This window comes from Rhinoderma darwinii, chromosome 6, assembly GCF_050947455.1.
Source record: "Rhinoderma darwinii isolate aRhiDar2 chromosome 6, aRhiDar2.hap1, whole genome shotgun sequence".
NCBI lineage: Eukaryota > Metazoa > Chordata > Amphibia > Anura > Rhinodermatidae > Rhinoderma > Rhinoderma darwinii.
In genome coordinates this window covers 40,371,521-40,396,039 of record NC_134692.1, presented here as the reverse complement: position 1 = coordinate 40,396,039, position 24,519 = coordinate 40,371,521, and the positions used below count along the sequence as shown (strand labels likewise).

The following is a 24,519-nucleotide window of genomic DNA, read 5'->3' as shown; positions in this document are numbered from 1 at the left end:
TGCAAACATACTTTCGACTGCTGTTGCGCGAATCACGCGCGTCCCACGGAAGTGCTTCCGTGTGGTGCACGTGATTTTCACGCACCCATTGACTTCAATGGGTGCGTGATACGTGAACAGTGCACAAAGATAGGACGTCGTGAGTTTTTTTCAGTGGACTCACGCTGAGCTAAACTCACGGACTGTCTGCATGCCCCCATAGACTAATATAGGTGCGTACGACACGCATGAAAAGCACACGCGTCACACACACGTATATCACGCTCGTGTAAACGAGGCCTAATACAGTACTAGCATAGGCAATGAGGTTCCAGGGAATCTTAGGCTACATGCACACGTTGCATATTTTGCTGCGGAAAACATGCAGTAAAACTGCAAAAAATATGCGTGGCAAAACCGCACGTAATACGCATCATGCGCATTGGCCCTTAGGGTATGTTCACACGGCTTATTTTCAGCCGTTTTTCGGGCTGTAAACGCCCCGAAAAATGGCTGAAAATATGGAAGCTGAACGCCTCCAAACATCTGCCCATTGATTTCAATGGGAAAAGCGATGTTTTAAAAAACAGCATGTAAAAAAACGCCCCGTAAAAAGAAGTTCATGTAATTTCTTGAGCCGTTTTTCTTTGGGTCAATAGAAAAAGAGCTCCAAAAACAGCAGCAAAGAAACGCTTGATGCTTAAAAAACAGCTGAAACTAAGAGGCTATTTTCCCTTCAAAACAGCTCCATATTTTACAGCTGTTTTTAGTTTGCCGCATGAACATACCCTTGGGGTATGTTCACATGTAGTTTTTGGCAGGCAGAAAAATTTTTGAGCCGTTTTCTCTGCCGTTCATTGATTTCAATAGGAGGTCAGAGACGGAACCATGGGAAGAAAGAGCATGTCGTTTTTTTCTTCCTGCATGTGTTTTTTTACCGCCCGCGGGAAAAAAATGCCTCCGCCTCCTATTGAAATCAACGTGAGACAATATCGGCTGTTTTTTGCCGTAGTTTCCGACGTGGTTTCTTCATCAAAAAAATTCAGTGTGAACTAGCCCTTAGTGTGGGTGCACACGCGGCGCAAAGATCTGCCGCAAATCCGCCTGGGGATTCTGTTGTAGATTTCGCTGTGAATTTAACCCTGTGGCACATACAAGGTCCTGACGCCGTGCAGTTTTAGGATCTTGTATGCAATGCACGCGAGGACGCTGAACTTTGCTGGGGCCTGATGTGGCAGCCTGAGGAGATCCGGGGCGGGCACGCTGCGGACAAGTGATGAGTAAATTATTATTATTTTTTTTGAGTCCTATCTTGAGTAGAGGGTCCAATTTGGTAGGGATATGGTGCCCGGCACGGCTCTATGTTGTTACACCACTGGTCCCACTGCACTCTGTATCTCACTACAATTCTGTGACTGCTTCTAATGCACTGGCAGAGGGTCCTTATCAGTGTCGTGGTGTTGAGCTGCACGTTCTGCCAGCCTATGTAATAAATAGCTATACTATAAATAGGGATGGACAGTTATTGTCTTGCGCATGCTGTCATTGTTTTGCATTTTTTTTACCTTTGGTGATAGTGTTCTTGGTGTTCTTGTGTTTCCATGGAAACGTCCCTGGTTCTTTAGTTGAATAAAATGAGGAATGTCCGTGATTGGATAGTTATGTCTGCTAACAAAGTATATATAGTGACCACAGGATTTAAAACAAAAACAAAAAAAAAAAACATCATTAGGCTGGGTTCACACAGAGTTTTTTGACGAGTTTTTTGACGTGGAAACCGCGCCGCAAAACTCGTCAAAAACGGCTGAAAATGCCTCCCATTGATTTCAATGGGAGGCGGGGTTGGTTTTCTCCCTTCGGGCGTTTACGCCTCTGACCTCCCATTGACATCAATGGGAGGCAGAGAAAGCGTATTTCGCTGCATTTTATGCCCGCGGCACTCAATGGCCGTGGGCGAAAAACGCTGCGAAAATCGGCGTGCAGGGAGAGGAAAATCTGCCTCAAACTTCCAAACGGAATTTTGAGACAGAAATTCCGCTTGCAAAAAACTCCGTGTGAACATAGCCTTAGACAGTTGGGGGTAGAGCATGTGAGCTTACAATTCATGGTAGAATAAAAGGCTTTCTTGAATGTCCGATCATATAGAATTATAGTGTAATACAGCAAAGAATTAGAAAAGGAAGCAGGAATTAGGGAATGTATATGGTAATATGGTAACATACTACAGGTTGAATGGAGTCACTTGACGGGGGTTTTGATCAATGACATTGGATACTTGTGTTGTGTTTGTAGTGGATAACTGGCAACATTTTATCATCAAACAAACAAGTTGCCAATTCTAAAAATATTTATTTCATGCAGAAAGTTGTTGTTTTTGTTTTGTTTTTTAGCTGTTTTCCCCCTTTTTTGGAAGTAAGGAGAAATGGGTATTATGAGAATATTACATAAAAGTTTTACATTTATAGCTAACCGTTATCTACATCTCATCTCTTTGGCATTTGTATATTGCCAGTGCACGTGCCTGTTTACATTAATAGTACGATTTATTGTTTGTCATGTATATGAAGTGCAGTCGGGCGATTTAATGTGGATTTTATCTTTGTGTAAACTTAAACAGCTCTTTTGCGTGAATAAATTAACCCCTTAATGACCAAGTCTCTCGTTTTCTTACTTTCCTTTTTTCCTCCTCGCCTTCCAAAAGGCAAAAACGTTTTTATTTTTTCATTGCACATGGCCGTATGAGGGCTTTTTTTTACGAGTTGTAGTTTTTAATGCCACTATTTATAGTACCATATAATTACTAGGAAACGTCCTCTGGCAGGGCTTAGTAGAAGTTCTAACATGGCAGACCTGGGGACCTTCATTAGGATCCTGGCTGCCATGACAACCCATCGGCACCCTGCAATCGCATCACGGGGTGGCTGATGGGAAGACATAGGGGGTCTAATACATTATTATCATGTTGGCAGCCGACAATGATAATATTTTCAGTATTTAAAGAGTGTTTGCTCGTTCATTGGCTATTCGTTGCCCTGTTTTCACAGGCCAATTATCGTGAACGAGCGGTCTGTGAATGCTCGTTTCCCCGAAAATTGTCCAGTGTAAAGGGCCTTTATACTGCCTCACCGATATTGTATCCTGGATACTGGTTGAGTGTAACAAGTACAGTAATAATTGGAGATTTTTAGGAAGTTGGACACTTTTCCCAGTATATACAGTATAGTAGTGTGTTTGTGGGAACCTGCATTGTTCTTATTCATTTGTAACTATCTCAGAAATTCCAAACAAAATTTTGTGACTGCTGCAAGCTCGCCCATAGGGAAAATCGACTTCTCCCTTTAAGATCCACTCCTTTTATCCACATACTGCAAAGTGTCAACTGGGCTTAAAGGACTTTTTCTATAAAGGATATGTAACACCTATCTACAGCTTAGTTTCTGCAGCAAGCAAATTGCATTTCTATGGACACATAACTATGTAGCGCAAAGCTGCCAGCAGGGAGAGATGTTGTCAGAACTGTTGCTTTTCTCTATTTGCTCCTGCTGAGATGAGCAGTCTCAGTTTTCCATCTTGTGAAGGGTAACCAATCAGAAAAAGCAACAGAATATCCAATGGCAGGCGATCTAGAATATATAACAGGAACACAAACACTTCAGTGTGTGCAGTGACAGAGGGAGATCCGAGGTAGAGGATCTGACTACAGTAATACTGGTCAGTGGTGGCAATCCTCTGCTGCACCTTGTAGACTCAACATCCATGTGATGCACTCACTTGGAGATGAAATCAAAGGTTTCTCTAAAAACAGACTCAAGAAACAATGTACGAGAGTTACCGCCTTATCTGGGAAGAGAATTATAGAGACTTGGAAAGATTCCCTAGTGCATGTGGTGGATGATCCAGATCAGCAGGATGGACCAGCCTGTGGATACGTGCAGGACCTCAGCCTGGACCTACAGATTGGGGTCATCAAGCCTTGGCTTTTACTTGGTAAGCGTACAGACAGCATACGTTTATAATATCTATAATTGTGACTATATATGATATAATGTCGTCGTCCCCCCCTGCGTATATTATAATAATATTATCAGTCACTGAGGAGTTCTGGGACCATATAAAAGCATCAGACCGAAGGTCGAGTACATTTATACAGAGCACAATGCTCCTTGCTGACTTCTAATATTCTTAATAATGTAACGTGGGTACATTATTCCTGATAAAATACATTAGCTGCTGCAGAACCTCCTTTTGAAGAGAAAAGTGGAGCATCTTATCCACCATTTATTAATTGAATGATATAAACTCCCTCCTCCTTTTCATAAAGAAGATCTGCAGCAGCTGTATTTTTATGTTCTGCAGGTACTATTGTACAATACAATACACACTACAGCTGCTGAAGAACCTCTTAAAGAGAAAAGCACTTTATGTCAGTTATTCAGTGGGTTGGCACAGGAGAAGGACCTTCCAACAAAAACAATCCATGCCCGGCCTCTTATGCAGGAATAGATGAGAAGCGTTTATATAGCGCCACTCCTCTCTGTATATTTACCAGGTTGTGGCATCAGAATGTAAACATTATTAGAGATGTCCAGAAGTGTAGCTAGGCTTTCATTCACCTTGAGCCAAGATTCCGTTTTCTTCCCTAGTCCTGTAACTAAATACTGTACCTTGGGCAAGGCAGCGTGGCATGTGGTTCCCTCTTGGCACCCAGGACCGGGACATATACCTTACCAGCACTTCACTAGCTACGCCACAGGGAGATGTCAATGAAAATTCCATTGAAGTGCATTACAGTATAATAGATGCAAACAGTATAGAGATCAGTACAATATTAGTGACTGCACTTTTCAGGTATCATGTTCTTTTTTTATGTGTGCGTAATATGATAAGAATCCCATAGGTTAAGGAAGCAATTATGATAACATTACATTAGGGAATTGCTTTTTATGCATCAGTGGTATATGATGTATAGAGGTGCTGTCAGGAGATAAGGCTTCTGTTAGTTCCTACTCTTTATTTTGTATGCATGGCATTATGACTATTAAACAAAACACCAAAAACGGAACCTCCTCCGCATCCACGCAATGACTCCTCTATAGTCCAGTGGCTATTACTTGTGCCTCAACCCAGGCAACCACTTCCATGAGTCTCTGTTGGGTAGGACGCTGCTGCCCGCCTGGGACATTTTGCTGTCTACCAGGAGAACTAATTCTTCTTAGAACCCTATTCTCTTCTTTGTATGTGGGGCATATATTGGCCCAGATTTGTTTGCATGTGGCGATTTCTTGATACTGCAATGACACTATAATCAGTCATATTTTACAAAGACAAGACACCAAAGTCTAGATAGAATTGCCAGATCACTGTAATTGCATTTACACAAATTTACTTGCGGATCTAAATTTTTAGCATACCTGAAAATTTGCGATCACGATTTCGACCACTGAAAGTGGTTACATACGAGTATTTACAGGTTGAGATGATTGCAAATGACGATGAAATTGAGTCCACATTTTTTTACGCATGTATAGACACCTTAACTGAATACAGATATACCAGTCAGCAGGAAATATTGATCATTTACCTCACTGCCCTGGGCATGTTCAGAATGCTGGGCAGTGTGGAGTCTGTTGGGACATGTAGTGGCGCTATGCCAGCATACCGAATATAGTAGTCCCAGTTACATAGTATTCCTTATGCAGTTGTGCCAACTTCATGATCGCATCAAACAATGCCACCAGATGCATAGTGGTGTCTGTTAAATACTATCACCCACATAGTAATACCCATTGAGTAGATCCCATGAAAGTTCTTATAGTTTCTTACCCAAAAGTCATATGAAAAAGTACATGAAGCCTTTTCTTTCCTGTACCTAAAGATGGGCTCATGTGCTGACAACCTTCAGCATTGTTGCATGAGACGGGAAGCGACATCATATAAGATTTGGAGTTTTATATATATATATATCGATTGGTCCTCCACTACTGACCATTGGGCCATGTATGTCTAGTTGGATGTAAATAAGTGACTTGTAACTCATTATATATATAAAACATTTTATTCTGTGATGGTTTATATTCTGTATATTTATGTATTTCTCTGTTTCCATATTTTCATTTTTGATAGGATCACAAGACATTGGCCAGGACCCCGATATACTGAGAAAGTATAAGGTAAAACAAACGTCACTGGTAGTAGTTGACTGTGGAAGAAATGTAATGGAAATGAGGAATGACTTTCCAGCTAAAACAATTAATCTCTTCACACATTTGCTGCCTTCATTTATTATGTAATATCCTGTAGATCGATAATCTACAAAGGGTCATTTTCCTTAGGCCGGACAATATGATTTCATCCCTGCAAAAAATGTTTGTCTTGGGGGGGGGGGGGGGAGCTATTCCTAAAGCGGTCTATAAATGGGAAGGTAACAATATAGAAGACTGGTGGGACATCAGCCTGTTCTTGGATGCCACCCATGTTCTGCCAGGGGGATGGCATAGATCTGCCTGGCAGCACGGGGAATAGAGTTAATATATAGGTGAATTTTAATACAAAATTATGTAGCTATGTATACATACTGTTCCGGGATAGACACTGGCTATTCATGTGGCTCATTGTAAACAGTGGACCATGAGCTTCGTATCCAGTTGTCCTCACATTCATAAACAGATCTGATGAGATATGAAAATTCAGCCTTAGGCCATTTACTCACGGCCTTCATACGCCCACATTTGAGGGTCAGTCTTATGGCTGCAACAGCCAAAACCCTCTTCGCTGTGGTTAACTGAACTTAGGTCACCAAAGAAACAGGCGTTTGCGGCCATAATATGGACCATAAAATGGCTGTCATTCTTACCTAATGATCAAAACCTTTGGGTTACCTTATGTTGAACCACTAATCTGCAGTTGAAAGAGGACCCCAAATACAATTCATTAATGAACAAATGGCACAACAATAGTTCCTTGTTTAGAAAGTCTTCTTATCAGATATTGTCATGATCCTGGGGTATGTGGGCCCACTAGGCCGCTCTGTCATAGCGGAGTGGCAGCTGGCCAAACAGTTTATGCAAAAGTCTTTAGCACAGGAGTACCTGTAAGAGTCGAGGTGTAGCAGATGCTTTGGCACAGATGGTTCGTGGCACAGCTGATGCTTGACAGGGCAGATAGCACCAGGCGGGGCAGATGGCACCAGACATGGCAGATGGCACCAGGCGGGGCAGATGGCACCAGATGTGGCAGATGATACACACACAACTCTAACAATGGGCTAGGAACAAATACAGCAACAGGATACAAGAAATAGGATATGGGAACACTGGAAGCAGGATACATTTAAGGGACCATTTGCAATACGAACATGGGTAGACAACAACAACGCTCAGGCAAGGGGAGAAAGTGCAGAGCCCTTTTTATAGTCCAGGATGATCTGGCGATTAGTTAGGGGACTTTTACCTGGAGCGTACGCTGGCCCCTTAAGGCCGGGGACAAGCGCACCCTAGAAGAGGCTACAGGGTAGTACGGCCGTGAGTGCTGGTGTCTACGGGGAGGGAGGTGTCTGCTGTCGCGGCCACCGGAAAGTGAGAGAAGGCAGTGGACCGCGGCTGTTACAGATATAAGGGTCTTTTCAGGCCATACTACTTGCTGGGCTTCATTTCTTTCTAGACTGGTGTAATTTGTTGATTCCATTTTAAAATCATACAGGGCATTGCCAGCAATTTACTAAACTCGTTTAATATTATTCTTGAAATTTCTCTCTTTTGCAATGGGAAGAATCCAATAATAACCTGTATAACCCATGATTATAACTATCTATGCAGTTCTTTACAGAGCTTTATTTTGAAGAAGTTTTTTGTTTTTTGTTGTGGTTTTTAGCCATTAGTATTATTATGTGATACTTAAAATTCATGAAACTTTACATTTAGGCTCTGTTCACACTAGCATCGTGGCTTCTGTTTATATGGGGCCCTAACCACTATGCTGGATCAGTTTTATAATGGAGATTGGCAAATCCTGACGGACCTCATTGATTTTAATGGGGTCCATCGAGGTTCCAGTATTTTTGACGGCAAGAATAGCGCTGCAGATTGCATTATTGTTTCCATCAAAAAGCCAGTTGGACTCTGTTAACACGTGTGTGCACAAAGCTTTTCCTCTTCTTAATTTTTATGTTTATGTACAAAATAAGTCCCTCAAAATTATATTTACGTATCATTGTTCATATATCGTATAACTGTGCATGAACTTTCTTCAGAAATCCTATTTAAAGATTAGAAAGATTTTTTTCTTCTGTAGGTCACACACATCTTGAACGTGGCATATGGAGTAGAAAATATTTTTCCAGATGAATTCACCTACAAGAAACTTTCCATCCTTGATCTGCCAGAGACTGACATAACATCATATTTCCCAGAGTGCTTTGATTTCATAGAAGAGGCAAGACTGCAGGTAATAGCGTTATATCTTATTGGGCATCGTTTCGAAGCCTCCTTCGCAGATCCAGTCAAAATACGACAGACAACATGACGGAAACCCTGACGGAACCAATGGGTTCCGTTGGGCGCTGTGGGATTCCGTCATGCAATTGATACGTGCTTCCTGTATTTTCGTTGTTCTGCTTCTATGATGGAGCAGAACAGCGGAAACACCGAACAAAGACTTAGAATGTCATGTACTCTTTGTATCTATTCACAAAATCTATTTTTTATCACATGTAGAAAGACATGATGAGATAGAATAAAGTACTAATTTAAGTCATGTCTCTTTAAATTAGACCAGATAGAAGTTCTAGTATGTTAAGCTCTGAGTTAAAGAGGCTCTGTCACCACATTATAAGTGGCCTATATTGTACATGATGTGATCGGCGCTGTAATGTAGATTACAACAGTGTTTTTTTTATTTAGAAAAACTATCATTTTTTACGGAGTTATGACCTATTTTAGCTTTATGCTAATGACTTTCTTTATGGACAACTGGGCGTGTTTTACTTTTTGACCAAGTGGGCGTTGTGGAGAGAAGTGTATGACGCTGACCAATCAGTGACCAATCAGCGTCATACACTTCTCTCCATTCATTTACACAGCACATACACACACATTAACGTTACTCAAGTGTCCTGACAGTGAATAGAGATCACTACCAACCAGGACGTGATGTCTATTCAGAATACTGACACTTCGGTAACGTTTGTGTGAGATTTACAGCAAGGCAAGCGTAGTCTCGTGAGATTACGCTGTAAACTGTCATTTAAAACGAGAACTATGGGTGAGTATAACTTTTTTTGCGGCGCATCGCTGTGATTCCATCGCAAATATCGCAACACGCACTGCTTTGTTGCGGGTTTAAGCACACCATTGATTTCAATGGGTAAACCCGCAACAGAAGAGTTACGTATCCTCAGAATTAATTGTGCGGTTGAAGTAACCGCACCGCAGGCCAATTTATGTGTGTTTTTTTTCGGCAGATATTTACCGCAGTGTGGGGACGAGATTTGTTGAAATCTCACCCACACTGCTGCCACTGTCATACGCTGCGGATTTTCCGCAATTAATCAGTTGCAGAAAATCCACAGTATTTACGCTGTGTGTGTTCCTACCCTAAAGGGGTTTTCCTAGGGCAGGGCGATCAATACATTAATTCCATTAATTCACCCTCAAGGGCTCTCACTATTCTGTTTTTTAACAGAATCGTTGAATCGATACTGTAGTCGCGACGAGCTGCAATGGAATGCTCCACCCTGCCGGCTCGTCACTGCCTGGTCCGCCAAGTCCTGTCTCTGCTTCCCCAAGGAACTGCTGTTCTGTACTGAACAAAATTATACAGTACGGAACAGCAGTTCCGTGGGGAAGCAGAGACTCCTCGTATACAGCCACACCGCCTTGCTGTAGATCGCACCCCCCCTCCCTTGTAGATCGCACCCCCCCTCCCTTGTAGATCGCAACCCCCCTTCCTTGTAGATCGCGCCGTTGTAGCTCCCACTAGGAGCTGAATCCCTCGGCAATCTCTAGCCGAGGATTCAGCTCCTAGTTGCAGCTACAGCGGCGCGATCTACAAGGGAGGGGGGTTGCGATCTACAAGGGAGGGGGTGTGATATGCAAGGGAGGGGGTGCTGCGATCCAGGGGGGTGGGGTGCTATCTGCTTGGGGGTGTGGCACTCTCTACATGGGTACTGTGATACTATATTGGGGGGGGGTGGCACTATGTGGCACTGTCATTACATGTGTGCACTGGCACAGTCATTACATGTGTGCACTGGCACTGTCATTGCATGTGGGCAATGTGGCACTGCATGTGGGCACTATGTCACTGCATGTGGGCACTGTTGCACTATATGTGGGCACTATCTACAGGGACATTGCGGCATTATCTACATGCGCACTGTGGCACTATGTCACCATATGTGAGCAGTGTGGCACTATATGTGGGCAGTGTGGCACTATATGTGGGCACTATCTGCATGGGCACTGTGGTGTTTTCAGGGAATTGGGACAAAAAAAACCTGACAAATGAAATTCATCTTTTTTTTTTTTTCTAACGGCCATGAAAAACGGACAGACGGACTGGAAATGGATGAGCATTTGGAGACACTGATGCAAAATGGACATGAAATACTGACAAACGATGAGTTTTTAAATGGCCATCTTTTGACTGTAGCCTAAATTTCTACGATGCGAGGAGTCCCGTTCACATGTACCGTGGTTTGGCTGGCAAATCCGACTTTAATGTAATTTATTTAAAACCCCTTCGTGGGGCCGGTACTGACAGGGTCCTGCTCAGACTTCAGACACTGTAATGTAATCTCACCCCAGAGTGCCCGCTCAGCGCTATCTACCTGGCCCTGCTGAAATTTACACTGCTCTCGCCTGCAACGTCAGAGAGCGGCTGAGGTAGTGACGGGCGGGGGGGGGAGGGGGGATGTTAGTGATAATTGATTAAAGATTCTGTTAACCTGTTCCCTGCCAGGGAACACAGAACTTATGATCAATTAGACAGACATTTTTCCAATTGTATTTATGATTAAAAAAAAACGTACAGTGAAGTTACGTACAATAATTATAGCAATATATATTAAAGTTATTTATATAAAGCAAATTTATTAAATTATCTCTTGGTTTTACTGTTAAATAAACAGGAAAAAAAAAAATCGAGATTCAAATCCAAAATCGCCCAAAGTGTTGAAAAAAAATCTAGATTTTATTTTTTGGCAAAATCGCCCAGCCCTAGGTTATCCCAGTCATTTCATACCAAAAGTTCTGAAATTATGTTAGTAGCTGTTTTAAAGTAATTTGCAGTGTTTCTTCATCTTTTGCTTCACTGTGTCCCCCTTGGTGTAGCTGCTAATCTGTGCTACACGGGGGCGGGTTCTGAGCAGAATCAGTCTCCTTTCCCCTCTGGCAGCTGACTACATAGTCCCTTTTTACTTTACAATCCTAACAAGCTGAGAAGAAGTCTACTGCAATGCTACTGTAGAGGCTCTGCTCCTTTCCTGATAAGCAGGAGAGAACGCAATTTCTATTGGCTACTCAGCATGGAACAAGGAAACACTAGGCAGAGAACTGGCTGTGGGGAGAGTGACTGAGCATGTATGTCCACGAGCGCTCAGCACATTAGTGTACATTGCTATACAGTTTGAACTCTAGGTGATGCCATACTATGTAGGCTAATGTCATAACTCTTCATTAGGTAATTTTTTTTATTACATTTAAATACAATATGTGTTTATATTTGGTGCTTTATTTAAATAAACATAATATTCTTTGTGTGATAACCCCTTTAAATTGCTGTCACTGCCCTAAAATTAATTAAAGTGTAGCTAAACGTTCGACAAACTTCTGATATGTCATAGTGACATGTTAGAAGTTTGGATTGGTGGGGGTCTGAACACTAAGACCCCCACCAATCGCTAGAACGAAGCAGCTGAAGTGCTCGTGTGAGCACTCAGCTTTTTCCGGAAATAAATGTAACGGTGTACGGACTCAATACAAAGTCTATGAGCCGGTACTCCGATACATCGGCTTTCCAGAAAAAGCCCAACAGACACGAAGCAGCTGAACGCTCACACGAGTGTTTTAGCTGCTTTGCCTTGGTGACGCGTCCCTCTCTTGACATCCGGCCCCACCTCCCTGGATGACGCGGCAGTCCATGTGACCGCTGCAGCCTGTGCTTGGCCTGTGATTGGCTGGAGCTGTCACTTGGACTGAATTGTTATCCCGGGAGGTCAGACTGGAAGCAGGGAATTATCGGTAAGTCAGAACTTCTTTTTTTTTTTTTACACGTTCATGTATATTGTAATCGGAAGTCACTGTCCAGGATGCCGAAACAGTTTAACTCTTTCAGCACCCTGGACAGTGACTATCTCCTGACGTCGCGTACCGGAAATGTTTTTGCCGGGTTTGGTCAAAACGGGTTCGGCCGAACCCGGTGAAGTTCGGTTCGGTTGTCCGTGTTCGCTCATCTCAAAGACACTCCGTTTGGATGTTTGTAAATAGAAAAGCACGTGGTGCTTTTCTGTTTACATTCAGAGTTTGACAGCTCTTGCGCGAATCACGCAGTTCACACGGAAGTGCTTCCGTGCGGCATGCGTGGTTTTCACGCACCCATTGACTTCAATGGGTGTGTGATACGCGAAAAACGCCGAAAGGTCGGACATGTCGTGACTTTTTTTCAGCGGACTAACACTGAGGAAAAATCACGGACATGTCAGCACGGACCCATAGACAAATATAGGTTCGTGCAACGCGCGTGCAAATCACGCGCGTTGCACGGACGTTTTTCCCGTTCGTCTGAATAAAGCCTTAAGGTTAGGAGTATAGTTGGCACTTTATATAAGCAAGTAATTCGTGTATTGTTTCTTCTCATCTTCTAACCCCTGAAAGACCTCTGTGTAAAAATTCCATGTATTTGTTACCAAACATTGTGGGTTCCTGTGTTTTTATGGGATTCATTTCTCATCAGATCTAATGTGGATTATTTATCATAGATTAACATTTTGGTAGATTATATTGCACTGCTCTTTGTCATGTGCGGTGTCCTCTTCCCTTGTGAAGAATCATTTACAGGACATCTGAATCCCACTTTGCATAATGACCTCACTCGGGTTGCATTCAGTCGCTGACACGTAGAAGTTTTCCGTTTTGTATACATGTATGGACACACTGAAAAGCATTCAGTGATTCTATCACTCAATAGAGCGCAGAAGTGTAGAAAACATTCATATTTAATCAGCTATTATCCAATTAACTCATGAATTAAATACATAATGCGTGACAAAACTATTGGCGTAAGCTCCCCAGAAAAACGACTTTAATAAAGAAATGACACATCATGTTCCCACAATACTCATAAATGTCTATATGGTGAGTGTAATGGCAGGAAGGAGGTGAAGGGAAAGTGAGCCCTAATCTACCCACCGCCCTGTCCCTGCCTACTTGCAACGACCCGCCCTAGGCGACGAGGTACAACTGGGCGGCGGTCCCTACGCTGGCTAAGTGCACTGGAAGACAAACGGGGAACACGCAAGGGAAGGGGCAGTAGCCACGGAACGCCACGAGGAAACGGGGCGGCGAACGAACAGTCAGGACCAGGACGAAGTGAGTACACCCGAGCGGGCACGGAGACAGAAGCAAGCCAGGGCAAGCAAAGCAGAACTGCAGCAAGGCAGAAGCACGGCAGAAGCAGGCTGGAGCAAGAAGCAGTGGGGCCAGGAATCCAAAAGAATTACAAGCACTGAGGGAGAGCACAGGGCAGGTAATAAAGGGCAGGGGGCGGAGCTAACTCCGAGAGACCAGGCCGCGATAGGCTCTCCCACTCCTGAGCCTGCCACCCTGGTTGGTGGGAGATGGTGTCAGTCGAACAGGTCTGGCCTCAGGTGTGGATTGATTAATCCCAGGGGTATAGCTAGATGAAGTACCTGGCAGATCCCTAACAGTGAGGGTCCGACTGCTGAGACTCCCACAGTTTTGTTTTTTTCTGTAACCTTGTAATTCCCTTGTCAGGTGCTGTGTCATAAATAGCAACAGCCATCAATGCATATTATAGGAACTTCAAATGTTGAGATATGTTTCATTATTAAAGGGGTTCTCCCACCCCTAAAAAAAACACTTGCAATTGGCTCCAAATTTGATAAAAAATAATCGAATATACTTACATTTAAATTTTGGTACCGTTCTCGTGCTACTGGCCAGTGGGGTTCCTAGCCATGTACAGTGCCTTGCGAAAGTATTTACCCCCTTGATGTTTTTCATGTTAAAATTTATTTTTTGGGGGTTTGTACCATTTGGTTTACACAACATGCTTACCATTTTAACCCCTTAAGGACACGGCCAATTTTGGCCTTGAGGACAGAACAATTTTTTTATATTTCCCTCTTTGCATCCCGACGCTCATAACTCTTTTATTTTTTGTACGACGTAGTTGTATGAGACTTTGTTTTTTGCGGGACGAGTTGTACTTTATGTAGGTACCATTTTTTGGTACAAATACATTATCGTTTAATTTCTATACATTTTTGTTTTGTCGAAAATGCAGAAAAAAAGCAGTTCCGCAGCAGTTTTAATATTTATTTTTTTACACCATACACCGATCATCATAAATAATGTTATACATTTGTTGTACAGGTTGTTTTGGGACTTATATTTTATAAAGTCTATTTATTATAAAAAAAATGTGTGTTTCTGTGTATTTTTTTTACTTTTTATTTATTGATTTATCATTATTTTTTTTTACATTCAATTAACTTTTTTTTACATTTCATAAAGGGATTTATCATTTTGATTTTTATTTTGTAACTGTAATGTACTGGCATAGATCTATATGCCAGTACATTAGCCTCTGTACTGATTGTACACAGGCAGTTGTTAGAGCATACCTCAGTATACCCTAACAACAGGAAATATGTTCAGACAGCCCTGGGGTCCTTCAATGGACCCTGGACTGTCTGGCCATATGAGTTGTGGGCTTTGATCGCGTCACAGTTACCTTCTGTGACGCGATCAATGTGCAGTCCGCTCTCCTTGAACGCCGCGATCAGCTTTCATCGTGGCATTCAAATGGTTAACGGCGGTGAGAAGAGTTTTCTCTCCTCTCCGCTGTCAGAGCGGGGCCGTGGCTGTGTATTGCAGCCGTTGCCCCGCTCTTGATCGCGCGCACTGACGGCTGTCACACAGGACGAGAATGCTCGTCCTAATGTGCCAAGTACCCGCCGCTCAGTGTCGGCAACCAGTTAAAGGCGCAAAATATTTTTACTGTGACACAAACAATAACAAAACAGAGAGCTTTAATGTGCATACGTTTTTACCCCCTAAAAAGTCAATACTTTGTGGAGCAACTTTAGCTGCAATTACAGATGTAAGCCTCTTGGGGTATGTGTCTATTAGCTTAGCACATCTACACACAGCCCATTCTTCCAGACAAAACTGCTCTAACCAGTGGCGCAGCTATATGGGACGCAGCGCTACCCCTGTAAAAAAAAATAATTCTTCATTTGCCGGCACTAGGGTGCCTAGTAATGGATGGGTAGGGCTGAGGGTACCTTAGACGTCACGGTCACATGGTCCTCTCAGTGTACCATGTGACCATGACGTCAGGTGGCGTGACATCATGCAAGTTGCATAACCGAGAAAGTGATATTTAACTCCCCTGGCGCTGCTATTGCCTAGTGTATAGAATACTAGTGCATACACCAGGCTTCAATTCAGATTTAACAGTGGAAAGTTACCTGCCAGTTTAGTGGAGCTTCCATTAATAAGATATGTCCTCCAGATATAGCAAGCCTGTTTTGGTATTGAATTTTTTGAGGTGAAACTTCATTGCGCTAGCATAGCTTACCTAGAAAGTCTTACCGAGACTCTGGAGTTTAGGTCCCTTAGGACTCAAAGTCACGGTTTATTATTGTCAAAATGCTGTCTGAAATATTCCAAGCATTTTAAAGAGAATGTATCATTTTAGTTTCAAGAATTAAATGTAAGTCTGTAAAAGAGAAAAAAACATGTTTAATATTTTTTATAAAAATATTGTAGCTATTTTTTAAACTTTCTTGGGGCGACTATATTGGAGACATATATCTATCCTGCACTGTCTGTATAGACAGAAGTGCAGCAGTGTGTGTTTGCTTTATGGCAACTACAATGAATGGGAGTTATTCTTCAGAAAAGTGTCAATAGATTAAAGGCCCTTTTACACGGGCCAATTATGGGGCAAACGAGTGTTCACAGAACCTGTGTAAACAGGGCAACGATCAGCCGTCGATCGTTCATCGACTGATTGCATCGATTATGCAGCCGAAAATATTATCGTTGTCGGCAGCACATCTTCCTGTGTAAACACGAAGACGTGCTGCCGACGTGATAGAAATGTATGAGGACGAGTGATCATAGTAACATGCGCTCGTCCCCATACATAGCTCCTTGTGAAAAGAGCAAATGAGCACCGATCAACGAGCTGTCTGAATGATGCACTCGTTTACACGGCTCACGTCGGGCCATGTAAGAAGACCCTGATTTCAGTCTCTAGAAAGCCCAGGGAGTGATAGGGAAGGTGCACCACGAGCCTTATCTGTGTCTATTGTGATTCTATTTTGCCTAATCTAGGCCTCCAGCTGTACAATAGTGCTGTCATCTGTCATGAAATACCCTGGTGTTCTAATGATAATGAGATGACTCTTCTTATGTCTCAGTCTACACAGCAAAGCTTAAAAGTTAGCATCATAAAATCAGTCATGTATACAGAGCTGATCTTTAACCCCTTCCTGCCCCCTGGCGTAATAGTACGTCAAGTGCCTTAGCTAGTTCAAAAAACCTTGACGTACATCAAGGTAATAACATGGGCACTACCACTGTGCCTGTGCAATCACAGCGGGAGGAACAGCTGTAATACATAGCTGCGATGGTGTGAAAAAATGCAGTTTAAGGCCGAATTCATACGAACGTGTTCGGTTCGTGATATACGGACCGTATGTCGGCAGTATTTTCCGGACCGAACACGCTGCAGTGAGCGGGGCTCCTAGCGTCATAGTTATCTATGATGCTGGGAGTCCCTGCCTCGCTGCGGAAAACTGTCCCATACTGGAAACCTGATTACAGTATGGGGCAGTTATCCTGCAGTGAGGCAGGGACTCCTAGCATCATAGATAACTATGACGCTAGGAGCCCCGCTCACTGCAGCGTGTTCGGTCCGGAAAATACTGCCGACATACGGTCCGTATATCACGGACCGAACACACTCGTGTGAATAATACCTAACTGATTCAGTGCTGCGATCAAACCAGATTATCGCGATGTATAGGGGGGGGGGGGGGGTGACAGCCTGGGACACGACAAAGGTCCTCAAGACTGTCTCTTCTGAAAGCTTGTTAGGGCACAGGCACAATATAATGACATGCATAAGTAAGTAAGCATATTGAAAGTAAAAAAAAAATTTAGGCACTGTACAGTCAATAACCATTCATGGGACCCCTCCCCAAAAAAAAAAGTCTAATAATTTTTTTCTTAAATATGGGTAGCGCATTGATATGCTAACGTTTAAGAGGCACGGAGTGCTAAATGTGTGACATGATTTGTGTTTTGTGATACTGTCATTTTCATTTGAAGCGGAAACCGCGAAAAACGCGGCAAACGGCATGCAGGCAGATCAAAATCTGCCTCAAAATTGAGGCAGAATTTTCTGCCTGCAAAAAAACTCTGTGCGAACATAGCCTAGGGAAATGAGGTTGTGTTTTGTTTCATTTTTCTGTATTTGTATGCATTGTTTTGTCTAAAGTGTACAAAATGTTAATAAAGAAAGATCTGATTTAAAAATAAAGAAGTTTAACAAAAAAAGCTTTTAAAAAATGTCACAAATGTTTTTTCTCAATAAAAGATTAATTTGTATATACACTTATTTTAGGTCAACAATAAACAAGAACATGTTCTGCAAAAAACAAGACCTCATTGCTGTGTAGATAATGTATATATTATGTATACACTAGTTACTAATTCCGGAATCCTGAAAATTATTATTTTATTTTCACTAGATGTATGTAAGCTGATGGATCTCCTATAGATGAAATTATATTCATGTAACTGTATATGTCTTTTTCTTTGCAGACTGGTGTGGTGCTTGTCCACTGTAATGCAGGAGTCTCTCGTGCACCAGCAATAATCATTGGGTATTTGATGTACAGTGAGAAACTTAATTTTGCCAGAGCCTTTTCAATAGTAAAAAATGCAAGACCTGCAGTGTGTCCAAATCCTGGATTCATGGAACAACTCCACAAGTATCAAGACCAAAGTAGAAGACAAACCGATGTTACCCATGAAAAAACAGATTGACAGACATTGTGTTGATTTCTATTTATCTGCCTTTTACCAATAGTTGTGTATTTTATTGTTTTGTTTTAATAAAGACGTGTGTCCTACATGCATGAAGTAAAAAACAAAAAAGTACACAAACATGTGGTCTATCACAAGCACTCTTGGTGGGAGTCTGACCACTGGGGCCACGTGAATCACTCAAACTAAGGGATCGCAGTGCTCATGAAGCACAGCAACCCTTTTAGGGTATGTTCACACTGGGCAGATTAGCTGCGGGAGTCCTGCAATTGATTTCATTGTGGGAAATCCGCAGCATATTACAGTAGCAGCAGAGTGGATGAGATATGAACAAATCTCATCTACACACTGCGGAAAAAAATCAGCTGAGAAATGATCATAAATCTGCGGGAGGTCAATTTGTGCAGTGGAATGGCTGCACTTTTGTTGCAGGTTTTTTCATTGTTTCACCTGCAACTAATAGCAAATGTTGAGACTTTGTTTGGTGGAAAAGCTGCAATTCCAGCGCAAAAATCAGGAAAAAAGCAACCTTTTTTTTTTTTAGTCAATAAAAAAGTCAATACTTACCCCTCGAGGGTTGTCATAGTGACTGTTTTCCATGCAGCCCGGCCCCCTGGGATCACGTTTCATCCCATATGTTGCTGCAGCCAATCACAGGTCACATGGGCTGCAGTGTCGTCACAGGAGGCCGGGCTGCGTGGAGATACAAAAGTGGCTTTTTGTTTTTCCAGCTCGGTTTTCCCCAGCTAAGATTCCGACCAAAAATCTGCAACGCAATATGGTGCGGTTTTTCGGCCAGAATTCACTGCGAGTTCTAGTATGGATACGCTGCGTATTTAGGCAGCGTATCAGCCCTGTGTGAACATACCCTAAAACATTTTTTCCCTGCACAGCTACTTCCAATGCTGCACTGTGCAAGAAATGCAACATAGCCCTTTGGTGTGGACTAGCGCTATGCAGAAAAAAAAATAACAAAGGGGCTGTGGCCACTTAATTTTAGGAATGGTTAGTGCAGTGGCGGATTAAGTAGACCATGGGCCCTGGGCTGTTACCCATAGTTGGGCCCCCCTTCTCCACCGCCGCCCTGTAACTATTGTTAACACTTCCTTTTTGTTCAGACATTAACAAATGGGTGTTACTACTCCCCTTGTCAAAAGGCTGTGTCCCCACATACTGACAGTCTCCAACCATCGCTGACAGTATCGCACCGTGTAGGGACACATTCTCCTGACAAGGGGAATAGTAACACTTATTTGTCTATCAGTCCTGGACTGCACAAAGACTTTGTGAAATACAAGGATTTCCTATAATAAACATGTCAGTAGAGATGACAGATTGTCTATAAATCTAGTGACTCACAGGTGACGACGTAGTTTTTTTCCTCTTCTCCATCCAGTCCAGTCTTCATGACGACTTTTCCCGGCCATGACCCATTTCTGCAGAATTTGCCACTCAGATGTCTTTGGCTCCTCACTTTTGCAACATTTCCACACCTATAAACAAAGATAATATTATCATGGTGCCACACACTGTGCCCCTAAATATAATAGCACCAAACACTGCGCCCCTGAATAAAATAGTACAAACACTGTGCCCCTAAATATTATAGCACCATAGACTGCGCCCCTGAATATAATTGTGTCAAACACTGTAGATAGCACCACACACAGCCCCCTGTAAATAGCGCTACACAGTCCTCCCCCTCTGTAAATAGCGCCACATAGCCCTCCCCCTCTTGTAAATAGTGCTACACAGCAATCCCCCTTAGATATAGTGATACACAGCGCTCCCTTCTATATAGTGCTATACAACAATCCCCCCTCGTATATAGTGCTACACAGCGTCTCCCCCCTTGGACCTGCAGCTCTTGTAATTGCTCAGTATAATGTCCCCCATAGCTGCCCCCACAGTATATTGCCACCCATAGCTGCCCCCACAGTATAATGCCCTTCATAGCTGCCTCTACACAGTATAATGCCCCCATAGATGCGACACAGTATAATGCCCCCATAGCCGCGACAAAGTATAATGCCCCAATAGCCGCGACACAGTATAATATCCCCATAGCTGCGACACAGTATAATGCCTCCATAGCTGCGACACAGTATAATGCCTCCATAGCTGCGACACAGTATAATATCCCCATAGCTGCGACACAGTATAATGCCCCCATAGCCGCGACACAGTATAATGCCCCCATAGCTGCGACACAGTATAATATCCCCATAGCTGCGACACAGTATAATGCCCCCATAGCTGCGACACAGTATAATGCCCCCATAGCTGCGACACAGTATAATGCCCCATAGCTGCTACACAGTATAATATCCCCATAGCTGCGACACAGTATAATGCCCCCATAGCCGCGACACAGTATAATGCCCCCATAGCTGCGACACAGTATAATATCCCCATAGCTGCGACACAGTATAATGCCTCCATAGCTGCGACACAGTATAATGCCCCCATAGCCGCGACACAGTATAATGCCCCCATAGCTGCGACACAGTATAATATCCCCATAGCTGCGACACAGTATAATGCCCCCATAGCTGCGACACAGTATAATGCCCCCATAGCTGCGACACAGTATAATGCCCCATAGCTGCTACACAGTATAATGCCTCCATAACTGCTACACAGTATAATGCCTCCATAGCTGCGACACAGTATAATGCCTCCATAGTAGCTACACAGTATAATGCCTCCATAGCTGCTACACAGTATAATGCCTCCATAGCTGCGACACAGTATATTGCCCCCATAGCTGCGACACAGTATAATGCCCCCATAGCTGCGACACAGTATAATGCCCCCATAGCTGCGACACAGTATAATGCCCCATAGCTGCGACACAGTATAATGCCCCATAGCTGCGACACAGTATAATGCCCCATAGCTGCGACACAGTATAATGCCCCCATAGCAAAGGGTATGTTCACACGGCCAAATTTCAGACGTATACGAGGCGTATTATGCCTCGTTTTACGTCTGAAAATAGGGCTGCAATACGTCGGCAAACATCTGCCCATTCATTTGAATGGGTTTGCCGACGTACTGTGCAGACGACCTGTTATTTACGAGTCGTCGTTTGACAGCTGTCAAACGACGACCCGTAAATTTACTGCCTCGGCAAAGAAGTGCAGGGCACTTCTTTGCCACGTAATTTGAGCCGTTCTTCATTGAAATCAATGAAGCACGGCTCAAGGTTTACGAGCGTCTCAGACGCCTCGTAAATTACGAGGAGGAGCTTTTACGTGTGAAACGAGGCAGCTGTTAACAGTCTGTCTTTTCACACGTAACTGCCTCTCAGCGTGTGAACATACCCTTACACAGTATAATGCCCCATAGCTGACACAGTATAATGCCCCATAGCTGACACAGTATAATGCCCCATAGCTGACACAGTATAATGCCCCATAGCTGACACAGTATAATGCCCCATAGCTGACACAGTATAATGCCCCATAGCTGCGACACAGTATAATGCCCCATAGATGTGACACAGTATAATATCCCCATAGCTGACACAGTATAATGCCCCATAGCTGCGACACAGTATAAAGCCCCATAGCTGCGACACAGTATAATGCCTCCATAGCTGACACAGTATAATGCCCCATAGCTGACACAGTATAATGCCCCCATAGATGTGACACAGTATAATGCCCCATAGCTGACACAGTATAATGCCCCATAGCTGCGACACAGTATAATGCCCCATAGCTGACACAGTATAATGCCCCATAGCTGACACAGTATAATGCCTCATAGCTGACACAGTATAATGCCCCATAGCTGACACAGCATAATACCCCATAGCTGACGCAGCATAATGCCCCATAGCCGACACAGTATAATGCCCCATAGCCGACACAGTATAATGCCCCATAGCCGACACAGTATAATGCCCCATAGCCGACACAGTATAATGCCCCATAGCCGACACAGCATAATGCCCCATAGCTGACACAGTATAATGCTCCATAGCTGCTACACAGTATAATGCCCCATAGCTGACACAGTATAATGCCCCATAGCTGACACAGTATAATGCCCCATAGCTGACACAGTATAATGCCCCATAGCTGACACAGTATAATGCCCCATAGCGGACACAGTATAATGCCCCATAGCGGACACAGTATAATGCCCCATAGCTGACACAGTATAATGCCCCATAGCTGACACAGTATAATGCCCCATAGCTGACACAGCATAATGCCCCATAGCTGACACAGTATAATGCCGCATAGCTGACACAGCATAATGCCCCATAGCTGACACAGCATAATGCCCCATAGCTGACACAGTATAATGCCCCATAGCTGACACAGTATAATGCCCCATAGCTGACACAGCATAATGCCCCATATGTACGTACCTAATAAATAAAAAAAACATAATTGCTTACCTATCCCGGTTCCCACGACGGTGGGGGATGCGATGCTTCTCCTCCTCTGCACTGTGCTGTGAGTGACTCCGTGCAGGCAGGCGCGATGACGTCACTACATTGCGCCTGCCTGCACCGAGCCGCTCACGGCAGAGTGAATGCTGGAGCGAGGCTCCAGCATTCAACCCAACTGAATCTGCGTCCTGCAGACGCAGATTCAGGTGGAAGCGGGCAGCGCGGCAGCTAGCAGCGCTGCATAGTTTTTTAAGATAGTGTGCGGTTCGGGCTGTGATGGGCCCCCTGGCAGCCTCGGGCCCCGGGCGACCGCCCGAAACGCCCATATTATAATCCGCCATTGGGTTAGTGGTCCCAGTAGCCAGCCCTCCCTGATCAGTAAGTGATGGCATATCCTAGCAAAATAGTGGGGAAAAAAAAACCTTTTAGGCCCTGTTCACACTGAGGTTTTTTTTTTACGCGGAAACCGCATTGGAAGCAGCGACAAAAAATGCCCGAAATCGCCCCCCATTGATTTTTTTCCCCGCAAGCGGTTTTAGCCGCTTGCGGAGAAAAGAAACATAACATGCTCTTTCTTCCCACATCTCCGTCTCTGACCTCCCATTGAAAACAATGAGAGGGAGGGAAACCGTTTTTTTGCAGCGTTTTTTGCCCGTGGTGCTCAATGGCCGCGGCCGAAAAATGCAGCAGAAACCGCGGCAAGAGAGTGCAGGCAGGTCAAAATTTGCCTCAAAATTCAGATTTTTTTTCTGCATGCAAAATACTCTGTGTGAACAGGGCCTAAAGCGTTTTTCCAGGCTTTAAACAAAAAACTATTTAGCTGAATATGTGTTAAGATACCAAACAATGATTTACTCTCCTTTTAGGCCCAGTTCAGAGTTTTTTTTAGAATCAGTGCCAAAAAACTGCTCCTGATTTCAAAAGGAGGCAGAGGAGTTTTTTTTCCCCCAGGCGGCTGTTAGCCGTTTGTGGGGGAAAAAAAGCAGCATGTCCTTCCTTGCCACAGTTCCGCCTCTGACCTCTTATTGAAATCAATGGAAGGCAGAAAAAGTGTTTTTTTAAGTGGTGTTTTTGCCTGCAGAGCTCTGGCTGCGGGCGAAAATTGCGGCAAGAAAGTGCAGGCAGCTCAAAATGTTTCTGCCTGCAAAATACTGTGAACAGGGCCTTAAATTTCCCTGCCGATGTTGTTTATTTTTAATTAAATGATGCAGAGCGTTTGGTTCCTATTTTAAGGAGTCAGAAAACTTCTTCGGAGAGGACCTTTCAGCTCTCTTGACATCTGTTTTAATAAATACTTGTATTCCACGTTACATAAGAATTCTGGAGCATGTACTAGGTCGGGTTCCCACGTAGCGTAAACACTGCGGAATTTTCGCAACTGAATTCTGTGTGGAAGTTCCGCACCAATTACAGTAGCAGCAAAGTGGATGAGATTTAGAAAATCTCATGCCCACGCTACGGAAAAAAACTGCAGCGTAAACGTTAATAAATTGATCTGCCGTACAGAATTTAAATCCGCAACATGTTAATTTATGCTGCAATATAGTTCATTTTTCCATTGCGGGTTTTCCCCATTGAATTCAATGGGGATGCAAACTTGCAACAGAAAGCCAAGTGTTGCGACTTTTGCGACGTATTCGCAGCGATTATGCTGCAAAAATTGCAACTACGGAAAAATAAAAAAATATATACTTACCCAGAGGTCTGTGTTTCTTCGTCCAGTCCGGTCTCTTGGGATGACGTTACATCCCATGTGACTGCTTCAACCAATCACAGGCTGCAGCGGTCACATGGGCTGCAGCGTCATCCAGGAAAGCTGTACCGGACTGCACA

The 24,519-nt window shown here is 43.5% G+C and overlaps 2 protein-coding genes across 2 annotated transcripts in view; one reads left to right on the top strand and one right to left on the bottom strand.

Annotated features, from left to right (window-relative positions):
* The window catches only part of NUP35 (nucleoporin 35), a 49,598-nt gene that overhangs the window by 18,474 nt on the left and 6,605 nt on the right, over positions 1–24,519 (bottom strand). The gene's annotated exons all lie outside the window — the stretch shown is intronic.
* Positions 20–18,395, top strand: DUSP19 (dual specificity phosphatase 19). The gene is made up of 4 exons (XM_075829547.1): positions 20–3,966; positions 6,103–6,149; positions 8,269–8,421; positions 18,054–18,395. The coding sequence occupies exons 1-4, from the start codon at positions 3,741–3,743 to the stop codon at positions 18,276–18,278; spliced, it is 651 nt and encodes a 216-aa protein (XP_075685662.1). The 5' UTR covers positions 20–3,740; the 3' UTR covers positions 18,279–18,395.

Excerpts from the sequence above, each read along its gene's own strand:
- DUSP19 (XM_075829547.1), top strand. The coding sequence starts at position 3,741 with ATGCACTCACTTGGAGATGAAATCAAAGGTTTCTCTAAAAACAGACTC. Across the intron at positions 3,967-6,102 it reads CAAGCCTTGGCTTTTACTTG|GATCACAAGACATTGGCCAG; the intron begins GTAAGCGTACAG and ends CATTTTTGATAG. Across the intron at positions 6,150-8,268 it reads ATATACTGAGAAAGTATAAG|GTCACACACATCTTGAACGT; the intron begins GTAAAACAAACG and ends TTTCTTCTGTAG.